The 13,965-nt window shown below is 54.6% G+C and overlaps 1 protein-coding gene across 1 annotated transcript in view; it reads right to left on the reverse strand.

The window, feature by feature from the left end:
• The window catches only part of WDR81 (WD repeat domain 81), a 38,259-nt gene extending 31,705 nt beyond the window's left edge, over positions 1-6,554 (reverse strand). Inside the window, exon 1 of the mRNA XM_039508002.1 lies at positions 6,526-6,554. Coding sequence (XP_039363936.1) covers positions 6,526-6,539 — 14 coding nt within the window. The 5' untranslated portion in view covers positions 6,540-6,554. The remainder of the gene's footprint in view (positions 1-6,525) is intronic.
• Positions 6,555-13,965: the final 7,411 nt, after the last annotated feature.

The raw sequence follows: 13,965 nt of genomic DNA on the forward strand, positions 1-13,965 counted from the left end.
GGCTGTTCTAAGAGCTACAGACTGAGCAAAGCGGAAATTGGCTTCAGTCTCCAATTGGCAACTTCATCAGTGTTAATACCCAAGTCACAAACCTTAGACCTGGGCTGGTCTGACTCTAAATGTCCTGAGTTGGACCCATTGTTCCAGTTCAGACTAGTCTCTAGTCAAGGGATAAAATTAATTACATGCCTTACAAACCTCAGGAGCTAGGCCTGGGAAGGGCTGGTGCTTGCCAGATGGCTGCATGGTTGGGTTTTTTTGTACGCTGTGGACTGCTCTTGGCTGCTGCTGCAGGGGTAATGCTGGTTCACAGGGTTGATATTGGGGGTAGGGTTTGCAGATGCTCCCATCTCACTGGGTCTCTGAGTCACAACGACTCTGAGACCGAACAAGCATCTACATATGTGCAAAGGAGACCTGGTTTGGTGATGCCTCCCCTCAGGGCCTTGGCAGCCAGAGGCCCTTGTGCTGCCCAGGCGAGGTCATCGCATCATGCCTGAGCCAGCAGAATTAGTATAAAACTAGAGAAAGTATGTACAATGTTTCCTTCTTGGAAAAGGGCCCCCTGCCAGAGAGAGCTGCTCCCTGCCGAGGTCCCAGTGCCCTGGTGGGCTGCTGCCTGCAGCCCAGCCTCCTGGTGCAGTGTGGCCCCTCCTGATTGCTCACTTGCTTTCTGGGGAGCAAGACCGCAGGCCAGGTGTACTTGCTGTCTGGCACCCCCTGGAGACATTAGCCATCACAGCCCACGCATTGCAGGAAGGGCGTAGCCAAATAGCTGACATTCTTGTAGGATAGGCTCATGGCTCATTTTGCTGGATGGCTCCCATCCCAGTCTTGCCTGAGCTGTAAGGGCCTCAGTCAGAAATACCATGTAATGGAGTAAGTGCTAATGGAAAGGAACAAGCAAACAGAGCTGTGTTTCTCCCAGAGATGGTGGGAGAGAATGGGGTGAAGGGTTTCACTCTGCTTCTGGGGAAGAGGGGAATTCACTCCCCATGTTAAAATTCCCCTGCATGGGACCCAGCCTTCCTTTAGTGCTGATGTAGACCCCCAGTTACCCAGAGCTTCCCACACAGCCCCGTTCCCTGGGAAGAAGAGCAATGATGAGTCATTTAAAATCTGCTGCTTTACACCTTGCTAGACACACTGGGGTTCTGCCTCATCATCTTGCCCTTTATGAGCTCAGACAGCAGCAGGGTGCTGCTGCCAGTGAATTCTGAGCTCCCAGCAGAGAGCTGCCAGGCAGTTTGTTGGCGCTGCAGCCCAGTCACAGGTGAGATTAGTTGCTTCAGAAGGAAAATCAGTGTTGGGTGCTCAACTGCATCTGCCAATACATTTGAAGCTAGAACTAGAAGACAAGTCCAGCTCCCATTAAAACTCTCTTGGTGTATAAAGGTTTGATTGATTCCCAGCAATTACACCTAATCAGATGGCATGGATCAGGGTTACAAAGGGTCAACATGCTGCCACATGGCAGGAGCCAGTGTCTGCTAAGCCAAGGGACAGCTGTTAGTGTCCCTTTTTGAATTGGAAAATCAAATGCTGATAAAACATCATCGCAACTACAGTGGAGTTGCATCATAGGCGCATTTAACTTACGTGATTTTAACTATACACATTCGGCAAAACAAAAAACAAAGAAAAATAACAATTTAAATACTGTACCTGTAGTGCGGGCGATTCCGCCCACCATTCCACTCAATGAGCGTTTGACTAGACGCAATTTTCGCCTTACATGCTGACTTCAGAACCTAACCCCTGTGTAAGATGCGACTCCCCTGTAAAACCAATTGCCACAGATAGATGCAGCCATGGATGGGAGTTGGTCCCGGGCACCTGACAGTCACTCCTGTTTCTGAACCTTCATAGCTTTCTGATCCCAGTGGTGCATCTAATTCTCAAAACAGTTCCCCCTGCAGGGTATTCAGCCACTGGATCCCCCACCCCGGTGCCTGTTTGCAGCTCCTGGTGTTTGTTTTTGTAGGGATAGTGGCTGTGTTCTTGCCAGTGCACAAGCTCCCTTAGCTGGCTGGTGCCCCACTAGAACTGACTACAAACAGCTAACGTTTTGAAAGATGACTTGCCCCATCTAGTCTAAGTAGGGTGATCAGATGTCCCGATATCCAGGGTTTTGTCTTTTAATATAGACACCAATTACCCCCACCCCATCCTGATTTTTCACACTTGCCACTCTGGTCACCCCAATTCTAAGTGCCAAGTTGCATTTTAAATGGGGTTAGTTAAAATGTGCTAGCTAATGCACTTTAGAGCAAGACCTGTTAGCCTAGACTATTCATGGTGCTGGTGTGAAGGGTGCAGTGGCTACCTACCACTGTGTGTGACATCTAACATTCTCTTTCACTTAATAGTGGTAACTGTTTGATGCTCTTGTCCTAGGATTACTTCTGTTCTAGTTGCTTGACATATCGCTCTGTTGTAACTACATCAGGGTTCTCTTTGGCTCAAGAATCATGTTAGATATTCTCACTAAAGTTTCTGTCCATGAAGTCTTTGAAGTAACTGTGACCTCACACTGGCTATGGGATGTTCTAACAATGCTATTATTAATACTACTGCCACCTACGGTAACATTAACAGCAACCAAATTCATCCTTAATTGTAACAGCTAAGTTCTCCAGTCAGAAAGCTGCTTGAAGATACAAAATGGCACTGCACTGCCTGATGTGAACTTGTATTCATGCCCAAACCATATAGTCACAAAAGCATCTGTGCTGACAGCTTTATTATGAAATCAGAGGCTAAGGTCTTATCTGACACATTCACAGGGGTCAGGGGAATTGCTGGAGCTGGCCCCGGGGGACATTGGGCTATGCACGCAGGCCCCTCCTCTGCTTGTTGGTGAGAGGAGGTCACAGCCCAAGGTGCCTAAGGCCCTGCTCCCCTCCCAGGGTGGTGCATTCACTCCCCAAGTGCCCCGCTCCTGGCCCCTGCCAGCAGGAACAGGACATGGGCCCCGCTCGCACAGCCAGCGGTGGCCCTTTTAAGAGAACGCCTAGGTGCCAGCAGAGACGCGCACATGGCTCGGCCTCAGCTCCTGCGTCTCCGGAGCGTGTAGGAGTCACGTGGGCGGGATGTGGCAACAGCTGATTCGTCCCCCGAGGCCCCCACTTTACATCAATCAGCTGTTACTGGGCTAAGGGCAGGAAACTTTCTTAAAGGGGCAACGCCCTGTGCGGCACCCCTGCTGCCCCACCCCAGCTACAGCTGCTGGGGTGGCACCATGGGCGCACAGCCAGCACCGGCCCAAAGCCGGGAGGGAACAACGAGGGGGTGGCAGCAGAACATAACCCCCAGCCCCTCTCTCCCAACCCTCTGGGAGGTCTAGGAGCCTCTCATCCCCAGACTGCAGTGGGGAGCATCTCAGCACTGACTGCCCGCAGCGTCAGCAACAGCAAGCAGGATGTAGGGGAGAGTAAGTGTGCCTCAGTCCTGCTTCTTGTCTTCCTCCACAAACTGGAATGTGCCACAGAATGAACAGACAAAGGAAGGGAAACTTGCCCTGTGGGATCTGTGGGCTAAAGGAGACCAGTGGGCCCCCTGCATGGCGCGGAGCTGGCCTTGGGGAGTGGGGAAGAGCCATGTTTCTGGAAAAGCACTCAGGGCATTTCAGGGGCTTTATCTGGCTAGGAGGGCCCAGTAGGGCAAGAGGCCTTATTGGTCTTATTCTGTGCAGGGCCAGTGTTCCTGAGTAGTTACAGTATGAGGGAGACCGATGGCTTCTGCTGGTCAGTATCTGCTGCATCTAATGCCATGGACAAAGGGGCGTGTGCCTGTGTAGCACCCAGCACCCCAGAGACCTCAGTCTGGGGGGTTCTCTGGACACTGGTGCAAAGCAGATGTGGATAATGGGGACAAATGACAGCTTGTTCCAGGCTCTGGTCTGAAATAGAACCTCTGCAGTAGGTTTCACAGTGTCCTTTGCAGCAGCCTGTTTTGTCCCAAGCCTCTGCTGTGCTTTTTCTCTCCTGTCTGCAGCATGGAGAGGGGAAGCAGCCAGGCTCACAGCTCTTCACTCCCTCATTTGTGTCTGATTGAGTGAAGTGCTGAGATCTGTGGATGAGTGTGAGACAGCCTGATGTGGGTGCCTAATGTGCCAGCCAGCAGCGTGGGAGGGAAACAGGCCCGGAGTCCCTCCCCAGAGAGACTCTGATTAGCAAGATCACCTCTTGTTTGAGACAAAAAACTAGGTACAGAAATAAACCAATTCTATGAGGGTGAAAAGTGGGAACCCCTTGAGAGGAGGGAGCATGGCAGCCCTACAGGCTCTAGTCCCTGGGGGTGCAGGGCAAAAAGCAGCATACTTCTCTTCTGGACTAGGGTGCCCCTCCAGAGGCAGGGATGCATTACACCCTTGCAGAGGGACTCTTTGTGCAGCCAGCTGCAACCCTCCCAGGCTGAAGGGCGTGTTGGCCTTATGATGATGCTATTGATCTTGGTAAAAGTTCTTTCAGCTTTAAGGATGACAAGCCTTAGGGAAGAGCTAGGCATTATTGTTAGGAGCAAGCCTGAGGAGAGGAAAAGTGGAATCTATCTTGAAGTGATTTAGTTGGGGATTGGTCCTGCTTTGAGCAGGGGGTTGGACTCCTGAGGTCCCTTCCAACCATGATATTCTGTGATAAGTGGAGTTGGATCCTCCTTCTCCCACTCCCCAGCTAAACAGAAAAGAGCCAAACTAAGCGAACTGCCACAAAGCTTCAGCATTAAAGAGGTGGCTCTAGTCCATGTGATGGTGGGTCAGATGGTGAATCCACTGCTCCCCTCTGCTCCACTTGGGTCTCCATCCTCTATTCAGCAGAAATTAGATTTGTTCCTCACAAATTAATCTCTATACCCTTCCTGACCCCTAGAAATGTGGTAGGAACTGCTTCTGGTCTCTTGCCCTTGTTTTCCAAGACAGAGCCACTCCCTGAAGCTTCTGGAGCTAAGTCCCTGGCCCTTTAAACAACTTGTTCAGTCATCATGCACCCGGCTCTGGTATTGCCAAGTCATTGGGTTCAGATGAGTTTCTTTAGACAAGCCCATTTGCTGGCTGTGATTGGTGCGTTTCAGAGAAAATCTACTTCTGATTGGTGGCCCAGTTGTAACAACTTCTCGGAATCATTCTGTCATTAGCACGAGCTCTTAAAGCCACAGGTTGCGCTTTGCTGACTGCTGTGGGGGCAGTGCAGTTAGCAGATGCCTAATCCTGCAAATTCGACACCCAGCTCCTCTCAGAGGGGCAGGCCCAGGTCATGGGTCACAGACCAATATTTTCTCTGGTACCAACAGTGCACAGCTGTGGGGAAGCTCAGACTGTCCCAGGTGGCTCAGTGCTACTGGGTTCCATGCACCTCACCCCTACATGCTGTTTATTTTGTGGTTGTGCCCTGGGGCCTGTTCTTACAGGGAAGGGCCCCCTTCCACATGTGCCCTTGTCTGCACTTGCCTCAAGAAAGTGACAAGATACTGGGCCCCATTTTTTCTATGATCCTTGCCTTCTTTCCAAATTTCCTTCTGCCCTTCAGCTCCTTGCTCTTTCCCCCTCTCCCACTGCTCCCTTCACCAGCCAATCCTAGACAGTGAAGTATTAACCAGAAGGCCTTCAGTTCCAGATATACCCCTGATGTGATTCTGATAGCCTGGGGAGGGGATTGCTGAAGTTTGGAGTGCAGTTGGGAGGTGTGTGCCCAGGGTCGGGCAGGGCAGTGCTAGGGCTTGGTTGGCAAGGTGCCTGGGTGCAGCAGTGCTGGGGTGGGGGTGGGGACAGTGCTGGGATCTGGTGGGTGTTGTGGAGGGGCTGCCTGGGGGGTGGGGTGGGGGCCGGGGGTGCCCTGGCTGGGGCGGGGTTAGCTGGGTGCCTGCGGCTGGACCGGGGGGAGAGGGGGGGCAGTGCTGGGGTCTGGTGGGTGTTGGGGGGCTGCCTGGGGTGCCCTGGCTGGGGCCTGGTTAGCAGGGTGCCTGAGGCAGGACCGGGGAGAGGGGTGGCAGTTCTGGGGTCTGGTGGTCGTTGGGGGGCTGCCTGGGGGTTGGGGTGGGTGCCTGGGGTGCCTTGGCTGGGGCCTGGTTAGCAGGGTGCCTGAGGCAGGACCAGGGGAGAGGGGGTGGCCAGTGCTGGGGTCTGGTGGGCGTTGGGGGGCTGCCTGGGGGTTGGGGTGGGTGCCTGGGGTGCCCTGGCTGGGGTCTGGTTAGCAGGGTGCCTGAGGCAGGACCGGGGGGAGAGGGGGTGGCAGTGCTGGGGTCTGGTGGGCGTTGGGGGGCTGCCTGGGGGTTGGGGTGGGTGTTGGGGGGCTGCCTGGGGTGCTCTGGCTGGGGGCGGGTAGCAGTGCTAGGGCCCCGGGGGGGGGGGCAGGCCCATAGGAGCTGCTGGGTCCGCGGGGGCGGGGGAGCTAGGCCTTGTGCAGCTGGGGTGCAAGGCCCGAGGCCGTAGGACGCTCCCTGGGGCTGGGTACGATGGGGGTCTCTGTCCCTTTAAGAGGCCGCACCCCTCCCCTCCCCAATTTCTCTCTGCTGAAAATGCCAACTCACAGCGCGCGATGCATGATGGGAGCGCGTCTGCCGCGCCAACTACACTTCCCGGCATGCTCCGCTTCAGGGCGGTGTCCAGAGAGTTTCTAAGTTAGCTCTGCACTGCTGATTGGATGAACCTGATGCCAGTGTCTGTTCGGTTACGAGGGCGGGGCAGGAGGTGGATGCTCTTAGTCCATTGGTCAAGTTGCTGGATGACAAGAGGGACTTGCAGGTCTTCTGCCCTCTGATTGGCTTTCTAAAGTGCCAACCAGGGCCGGGGCGGGGAAGGGGCGGCCATGGCGCAGTGGGTGGTCTCACAAGGGCGGGGTTACCCCTGCCAACGGCGGGCGGTGATTGGCCGCCGGAGGAGCCGGTGGGTGGCTGCGTCACGGCGCCGCCAGCTGATCAGAGCCAGGAGCCGGGGAGTGCGGCCGGCCGGCCGGCTGGGCGGGACGGAGCTGCCGGCTGCGGGGCAGGTGGGTGTCGGCGGGCCCGGCCGGGGAGCCGCTCGGGGCGGGGGGTCTGAGCGGGGGCTGGCGCCGGGACCCGGCCGGGCCGCCACGGGGCTGGGGCACGGCTGGGCGGGGCACGGGCCTGCCCCCTTCCCGGGGTGGGGGGGCGCCGCGGGCTGGGGCGCGCTCGGCCGCTGCCCCGGGCGCTGTTATGTAAGGGGCGGGGGAGGCAGCCGCCCCTGCTTATGCAAGCTGCAGTTTAGGGTTTCAACACCGGGGTGGGGGCGGGGGAGGGCGTCTTGGAAACGTCCGGCAGCGCCACCCTCCCCCCGGCCAGCCCCTCTGCCCGGGGGCGCCCGCGGGGGAAGGTCACCTTCCTGCCGCGGCCCCGAACTTCGGCCTTGGCCCTGGCGTCGGTGCGGCGGGGGCTGGCTGCTGGGGCGGGACCAGGCCACTTGGGGGGGCTCCGACCCCCTCCCGCCCCTCCCCAGGATCTAGACTGGTCCGTGGCTTCCCAGACAGGCCGAGGAGCTGCGAGCAGCTCCGCTTCCCTGGCAGCCGCTGGGTGGGGCAGATGCTGCTTGAGTCAGCAGCACACGCAGTTGATCGGCTCTTGGCGTTGGCTGTCTCAGGAGCTCAGTCCTGGTTCGGGTCAGGCCGCCCTGAGCTGCGAGGTTCAGGGCTCTTGGCTCGCTTCCTGCCCCGTTGGGTGGGTGCATGAGCCCCTCGGCACTGAGGGTAGGTGGAGACCGAACCTTTCTCTCCCCGTGCTCCGTGGGGGGTGAGGGCTTGAGCCTTGGTCCGAGCCAGAGATTTGGATTGGGTCAAGGCTGGGTGATTTCCAACCTCTCCCTGTTGTGGTGCAGCCTGGGAAAGTGCCCTTGGCTACAGAGCAGCCCCAGAGGAGCTGCCCACTGTGCACAGTCTGGGGGGTTTATTTGGGCGTACTGGAGGCTGCTGGATTCAGTCTCTTGTTCTTGGCTTTCCTGTTGCCGCCTGTCTGGCTCCTAATCGATAATGCTGCTGCCCATCCATGTTACACTAGTGGCTGGTGGTGCGTGGGTTGCCCTAGGGAGAAGAGCGAAACTCCTCAAGGCTGGGTAAGCTGATTGATTCCCAAGTTAAAGAGTGGATGTCTTGAAGAGATCCGGGGTGTGGTGAAGACCCAGTTCGTGGAGTGAAGTTCCCTATCGCTAGAAGCGAAGAGTAGGCATTACGCTAGCAGCCATCAGCTTCCCACACCCCCCTCTCAGAGAAGCTGTAATAGTATCCTCTGGGGACCAGCTGGAGGGAGGACCTTCAGGGTCCACCCTGCTGCAGACTCAGACAGAAGGGACATCTTGCAACCGTCTCGTGCACATTACTGGAGATCTTTTTGTCACTAGATCAGAACAAAGCACTAGGGGCAAAGCCTTGAGATAGTCTATCCTCTGCTTGGTGGTTCCAGGGGCATGTCTGTAACTGTCAGACTAACACTGACATTTCATGCCCCATGCAGGAGTTTGGGGGAGAGTGAATGCCTGAGAGAGACATACACTCTGTATAGAGACATTATTCTTTTGTGGACTATGTAGGTCCCTTCTCTGTCTCCCACTCAGCAGTCTGGCAGCTCCTCCATCTCAAGGACTCTGCTTTTGGCTGGAGCTGGGGCATGGAGAGGGCCTTTTCCTTTCATGCTGATTCATGCATTCAAGCCCCATGCTGGAAGAAAGGAGGGGGTGGAGCTCAGCACTTGGAACAAAGTTCAGACATGAAGGGGCCGGCAGACTGGGCTGGAATTTATACCATATGTACCAGGCATGAGTGGAATGTTTGGCATCTCGGCTGGGCCAGAGCAGCCTGTACAGAAGAGTTGGGCCTTACTCTGTGATCACCGCAGCTTGCAGGATAGCGGCCTTGTGCTCTGGTAAGTGCTGGCAGAAGCCTTCCTGCAGGATAGATGTTCCCACCCCCTCAGGATGAGTCTTCAGTCTGTGATGCCGTCTGTGTAGTCCCGAAGAGCCTATGTCCTAGACAGGTTCTGTCACTGCCGGTGCACAGACTTTCCTGGGGCTTCCTCTGCAGCCCCTTGAAATCCATGTGCCATTGGACTTGGTGGGAGTTAGTGGCTTGTCCTGGGTCATGGTGTTCTGTTCACACTGCTGCCCTCGCCACACAAACGCACTGTGAAAAGGAAAGGGCCTCCAGATGTCCCATAGACTTGATGCCTGGGACCTCTTGACAAAGCAAGACACTTCTCTCTCCCTGCCCCTGCTCTCTCAGGCTGGGCCAGCACCTCAGGAGGTCTAGTTACTTGATTGCCAGTGTTTGATTCCTAGAAAGTTCCATCTTTGGACTGGAAGTGCTCGTAGTTCATCACCCAGCTTCCTGGGCTGGCCCTGGTGTCCCCCGGGTGGCTAATATGCTGGATTGCTCAGGTTCTCAAAAGCTTAAGAGTCTTTCAATTCCCCTGGTGGTAACTTGGCAGCAGGAATGCTGGGTGCTGAAGTATCTTCCTTGGCAGGCTGAGTTTCTGGCATCAGTCTAGAGGGGCAGTTGGGAAATGCTTTATTGCCTGCTGTGGGGTAGCCCTAAACCTGCCATGCCTCTGGCTGGGGGCACAGGCTGCCCCCTTAGTGAATACACCAAACTCTCCTCTGAGTCTTTTATAAGGCTCTCATAATAATGAGCTATCTAATCTCCTCCGTCACACAGATGCCTTCGTTCTTTGCACACCACTAGCATGCACCCAGCCAGTCTTGTTGAATTTATTTTGTGCATAAGAGCAAATGCACCAGCTGGTTTGGCAGTGAGAGGAACAGCTGGTGCCAATTTTGGGGAGGAGTTTAGGTCACACCTGGCTCCAGGTCAAACATAGCCAGGAGCTCCCAGCAACTCCAGCCTTGGTGCTGCTGGGATTGGTAAAGCACAGCTGGCATAACCATAAGCCTGTGTGGCAGATTCTCCTGTACGAGTGAAACTTCCGTCAGTTGCAATCTTAGGAATCCCTCAATTATACCCACGCCAGTTTAGTCTCACATGAGACTCCACTCAGCAAGGACTCTCTGTGCCAGGAGCAACAGTGGAAGGGAACAATGCACTCAGCGGGTGCCATGATGGGAGGAAGGGTTTCTGTATGGGCTGTGTGGTTAGAGGGTGTGTCAGGAAGGGAAGTACCCAGCACTACCATCCATTGGTGTAAGAACCTTGAGTTCTAGTTCCTGGATGACTTGATTTCACTTCTAAGTGTTGAGTACTGGTTCTGACTTGTTTGCTTCCTCCTCAGCTGCTACTCAGCTGCCTGCGCTGCCGGCTAACTAGCACCAGTTCTTCAGTGGCAAGCTTTACGTCCGTCTAGTAGCTAAAGCTGCCAGTTGAAGAACTGTTGAATGTAGCCACTCTCATCTTGTCACTTGGGTTGTCTGATGTCAGCTGGATGCACGCATTGGGCGAGCAGGATGGGTGAGTTTTCAACTAATTAAGATTAACCACTTAGTTGAGGGATGACCACCTTGCCGGACTATGAAGAGCCCCGCTCCTTGATCTTGATCTGTAAGCTGTACTGAAAGCAGAGCCCTGGGGTAGTGAGACACTCAGGAAAAGTCTCCAGTGGATACTCTGAGGCTGGGGGGAGTGTAGGTTGAACATAAAGGAGAGTAAGTATGTCTCCATGCTAGAGTGCTTGCACCCTGGTTAATGGGAAGACCTGCAAAAGTGTCCTAAACAAGTTGTCCTTGATGTACAGAGGTCATGTTTGAACCATTAAATGTCTAAAGTAGAGGGACGTGGTGAAGGTCTCAACTGGACTGGGAGCTCTCACCTTGGAGAAATGGGATGTGGTGTCTAACAGCTCTCCAACCTCCATAGGCTTCCATGGGATATGAGAGCCTGATGCCTAATGTTAAAACATGCAGGAAAAGTTGCCAACCCTTCCATGCCACCTACTGCTGTTCAACCTGGGCTTGGGCCCTTCTGCTTCTTTCTGCCTGATTATCTTTGCAGCCTTCACTTCACCAGCAATTTGGACTTATAACCTGCTTCTAGTCTCAGGAGGAAGTGTGCTTTGGCTCACCCAGAAGACCTGGGCTACCCCTGGGTGACTTGGTAGAACCTCATATTCTAATTTGCTAATTGACACCTGACTAAACCAACTTTCTGTGCTGGTTACAGCCTTGGTGCCTAATTGCTAGGGGCAGCGTGGGAGGCTTCCTTGACCTGGACTGATGAGGACACTTTGACCTCTACTATAGCTGCCAAGCAGAGGTCCATTTCACGCCAACTGTGATGGGTTTAGTCAGCAAAGGGCTGCTGAAACCACACTCCAGGCTTCTCCTGAGCAGCTCTTCCTCACCCCCTGATGACTTGCGAGTTCACGCAGCCGTGCTGTCCTGATAGGTAATGGGGGTTCCTTGGATAGGAGTTAGCTGCACTCACAGGGATGTGCTGCCAGCCCCCAGTAGGGCAGTGGTCCTTGGACCCTGGGGGAGCTGCACACTGTCTTAAGATTTCCAAAGGGGTCTGCAGCTCCATTTGAAACTTTTTGGGGGTCTGCAAATAAGGCTGAAAACCACTGCTGCAGAGCACTGTAGTACTGATGTGGAGATGGCAAGCTGCTTTCTGGGGCTGCTCTGTGCTGCAAATAGGGAGGACTGTAGTCGCTAAGGATAACAAGCCTGGCCCCAGACCTGAGCAGAGCTATATCTGGCAGAGGAAGGTAATGGTCACTAAAGAACATGCATCACTATGGTACAGGGCATGGGGGCGCATGGCAGGGAGTGGGGAGTTTTCTTCTTGCCCCAGCCTGATTACACAGTGGAGCAGGAAGTCCTCTCCGCGTGGCCAAAGTTGCTTTTGCTGTACATGTATATGACTGCCTCACCCTGCAGCAGCAAGTTCCATGGGTTACTTGGGGCAGCCATGATACTGCCCTTGTGTCATGACCACATGCATGTCAGTTCCCTCCCCCATGGGAGCAGGGAGCAGAGAACCGCTACCTTCTCAGCAGCTGTGATGGTGAAGCTATAGCACTCTCATTCTTTCCAAACAAGACAGCCTTATCTCCAGGCACAGGGATTCTCTACTAGCATGGCTCAGAGAGCTTCCAGTTCCCACGCCCCTCGTGTGCCCGCCTGCTTGCTGTGACTAAAGCGGAGCACTGTCATCCAACCAATGACATTCCAGGAACAGACACAGCGCACCTACCTGCTCTGTGGCCCTTACGCAGCTCACGCAGGCAGGGAGCCTGATGGGGCAATATTCATTGATCCCACATTCCCCAGGCTATTTAGCTATTGTCAGAAGGACCCAACACACAAGCAGTCACCACATTCCTCCTACTCCATTGTACTGAGGGGGTCCTGTAGGAATGCAACCCCCCAACATGCTACCATTCACGTGGGGCAGGCCCTGGCTGTCCCTCACAAGACGCTGGTTCCTGGGGGAAGAGCATGAACACTCCACCCTATGTCCCATCAACTCGCCAGGCACTTCAAGTGGTGCTCTTGGCAAGGGCTTGGCTGGTCCCTGACCAAGTGCAAGCTGCTTTCCTCCGGAGGAGGGACCCCCTCCCTGCAGCAGAAGCAGCCTGGAGGTGCTGCTTTCCAGCAAGCATGCTAAACTGAAGGTGGCATGGGCTGGGCAGTGATCACAGAGGCTTTCCCAGGGAGTGGCCCTCACATGGAGGCTAGAAAGCACAGATGTAGCCTCTTCTCACAGAGCCTGCCAGACTGGTTTCTCCTCACCTTGCAAGTGTGGGAGGGGAGGAGAAACTGGCCTGATTTAGGAACCAGCTCCCCCCTGCTCCCTGGCTGGATTTATGTTCATCCAGGCTGTGAGTTGGAACCCATGGGTTATGAAGCATGTTCACCAAAGGATGCTGCTACATGGCTGATGGTCATGGGCTTGAAAAAAGCTTCAGTGGCACAATAAGCTCTTAAAGGAGCCAGACTGAGCTGCCAGGCAGGCCAGCTGAAGGTGGAGACAGGTGGGGCTCTCAGTGCTAGGAGGCTGCGCTGTTGTAAAGTGGGCTGCCAGGCCATGGCAATAGGGTTATTCCTCCAATGTGTCTTTGGCAGTAATGCCATGTGGTGGAAGGCTGTCTTCCGCTGCCTGGGGCTACTTGTTTCGGTCTGGGACCAGCGCAGGCAGCAGCAGGTGCTTTGTAAACGGCTCAATTCCAGGCATTTCAATCTCAACTTACATTAATACAGAGCTTCCTGACTGCTGGAGTCTGTCCATGGATGGGCTTCAGGCTAAGCTCCTCCTAGTCCCAAACTCAGCTGGTTTGGGGTTGGAGCTTGTCAGGCCAGAGATGAATTTATTTGATCTTCAGTCATTGTTAGGTGACCATGGCGGGGGCCCTCTGTGACCTTGATCCATAGTCAGTCCCTTCTGTTGCAGCTGGCTGGGTGTTCTGTATTGTAAGGTCAGACGTGGCCTCTGGCTTCTGCTCAGGGTTGAGCATGTGCTGGAGTGTGTTAGGGGGCAAAACATTGTTCTGAATGAGGTAGAAGCAATTGCTCTGTATGGGGCCACCTGAGCAGCTTTCTCCCTTTGGAGACCTTCCTGCTCTGCTTCCACTTCCTCCACTTCAGCTCTTTCTGCCTTGGAAGGGGCCTCCGCAGACAGCTCTTGAAATGTCAGGTGCTGACAAATATAAGGTGCCGCGAATCATGTTGCTCTAAAGAAGGGGACAGCTCTTCCCACTTCCCCTGGTGTTGTCACCACATGGCTTAGCACAGTGAAATTTTACCATTTTTAGTGCCCCTCTCATCATGCAGGAGTCCATTGTGCTCTGCAAACCACACAACTACTTTTCCCACTGCTAAAATGCAGCTGTATCTGGGGAGGAACACAACAGCTACTACCACACTGAGGCAGCTTAGGCCAGAAAGTGATTGAATGCTCTATCCAGTTAAAGCCAGGGTGATTTTTAGGCTAGCAGAATGCAGTTGCCCAAAGTGGAGCTTGACCAGCTCGCACGGCTTGACTGTACTCTGCAAACTGCCATGTGACCACCAACGACCTG

Source organism: Mauremys reevesii, linkage group 20, assembly GCF_016161935.1.
Source record: "Mauremys reevesii isolate NIE-2019 linkage group 20, ASM1616193v1, whole genome shotgun sequence".
Classification (NCBI taxonomy): domain Eukaryota; kingdom Metazoa; phylum Chordata; order Testudines; family Geoemydidae; genus Mauremys; species Mauremys reevesii.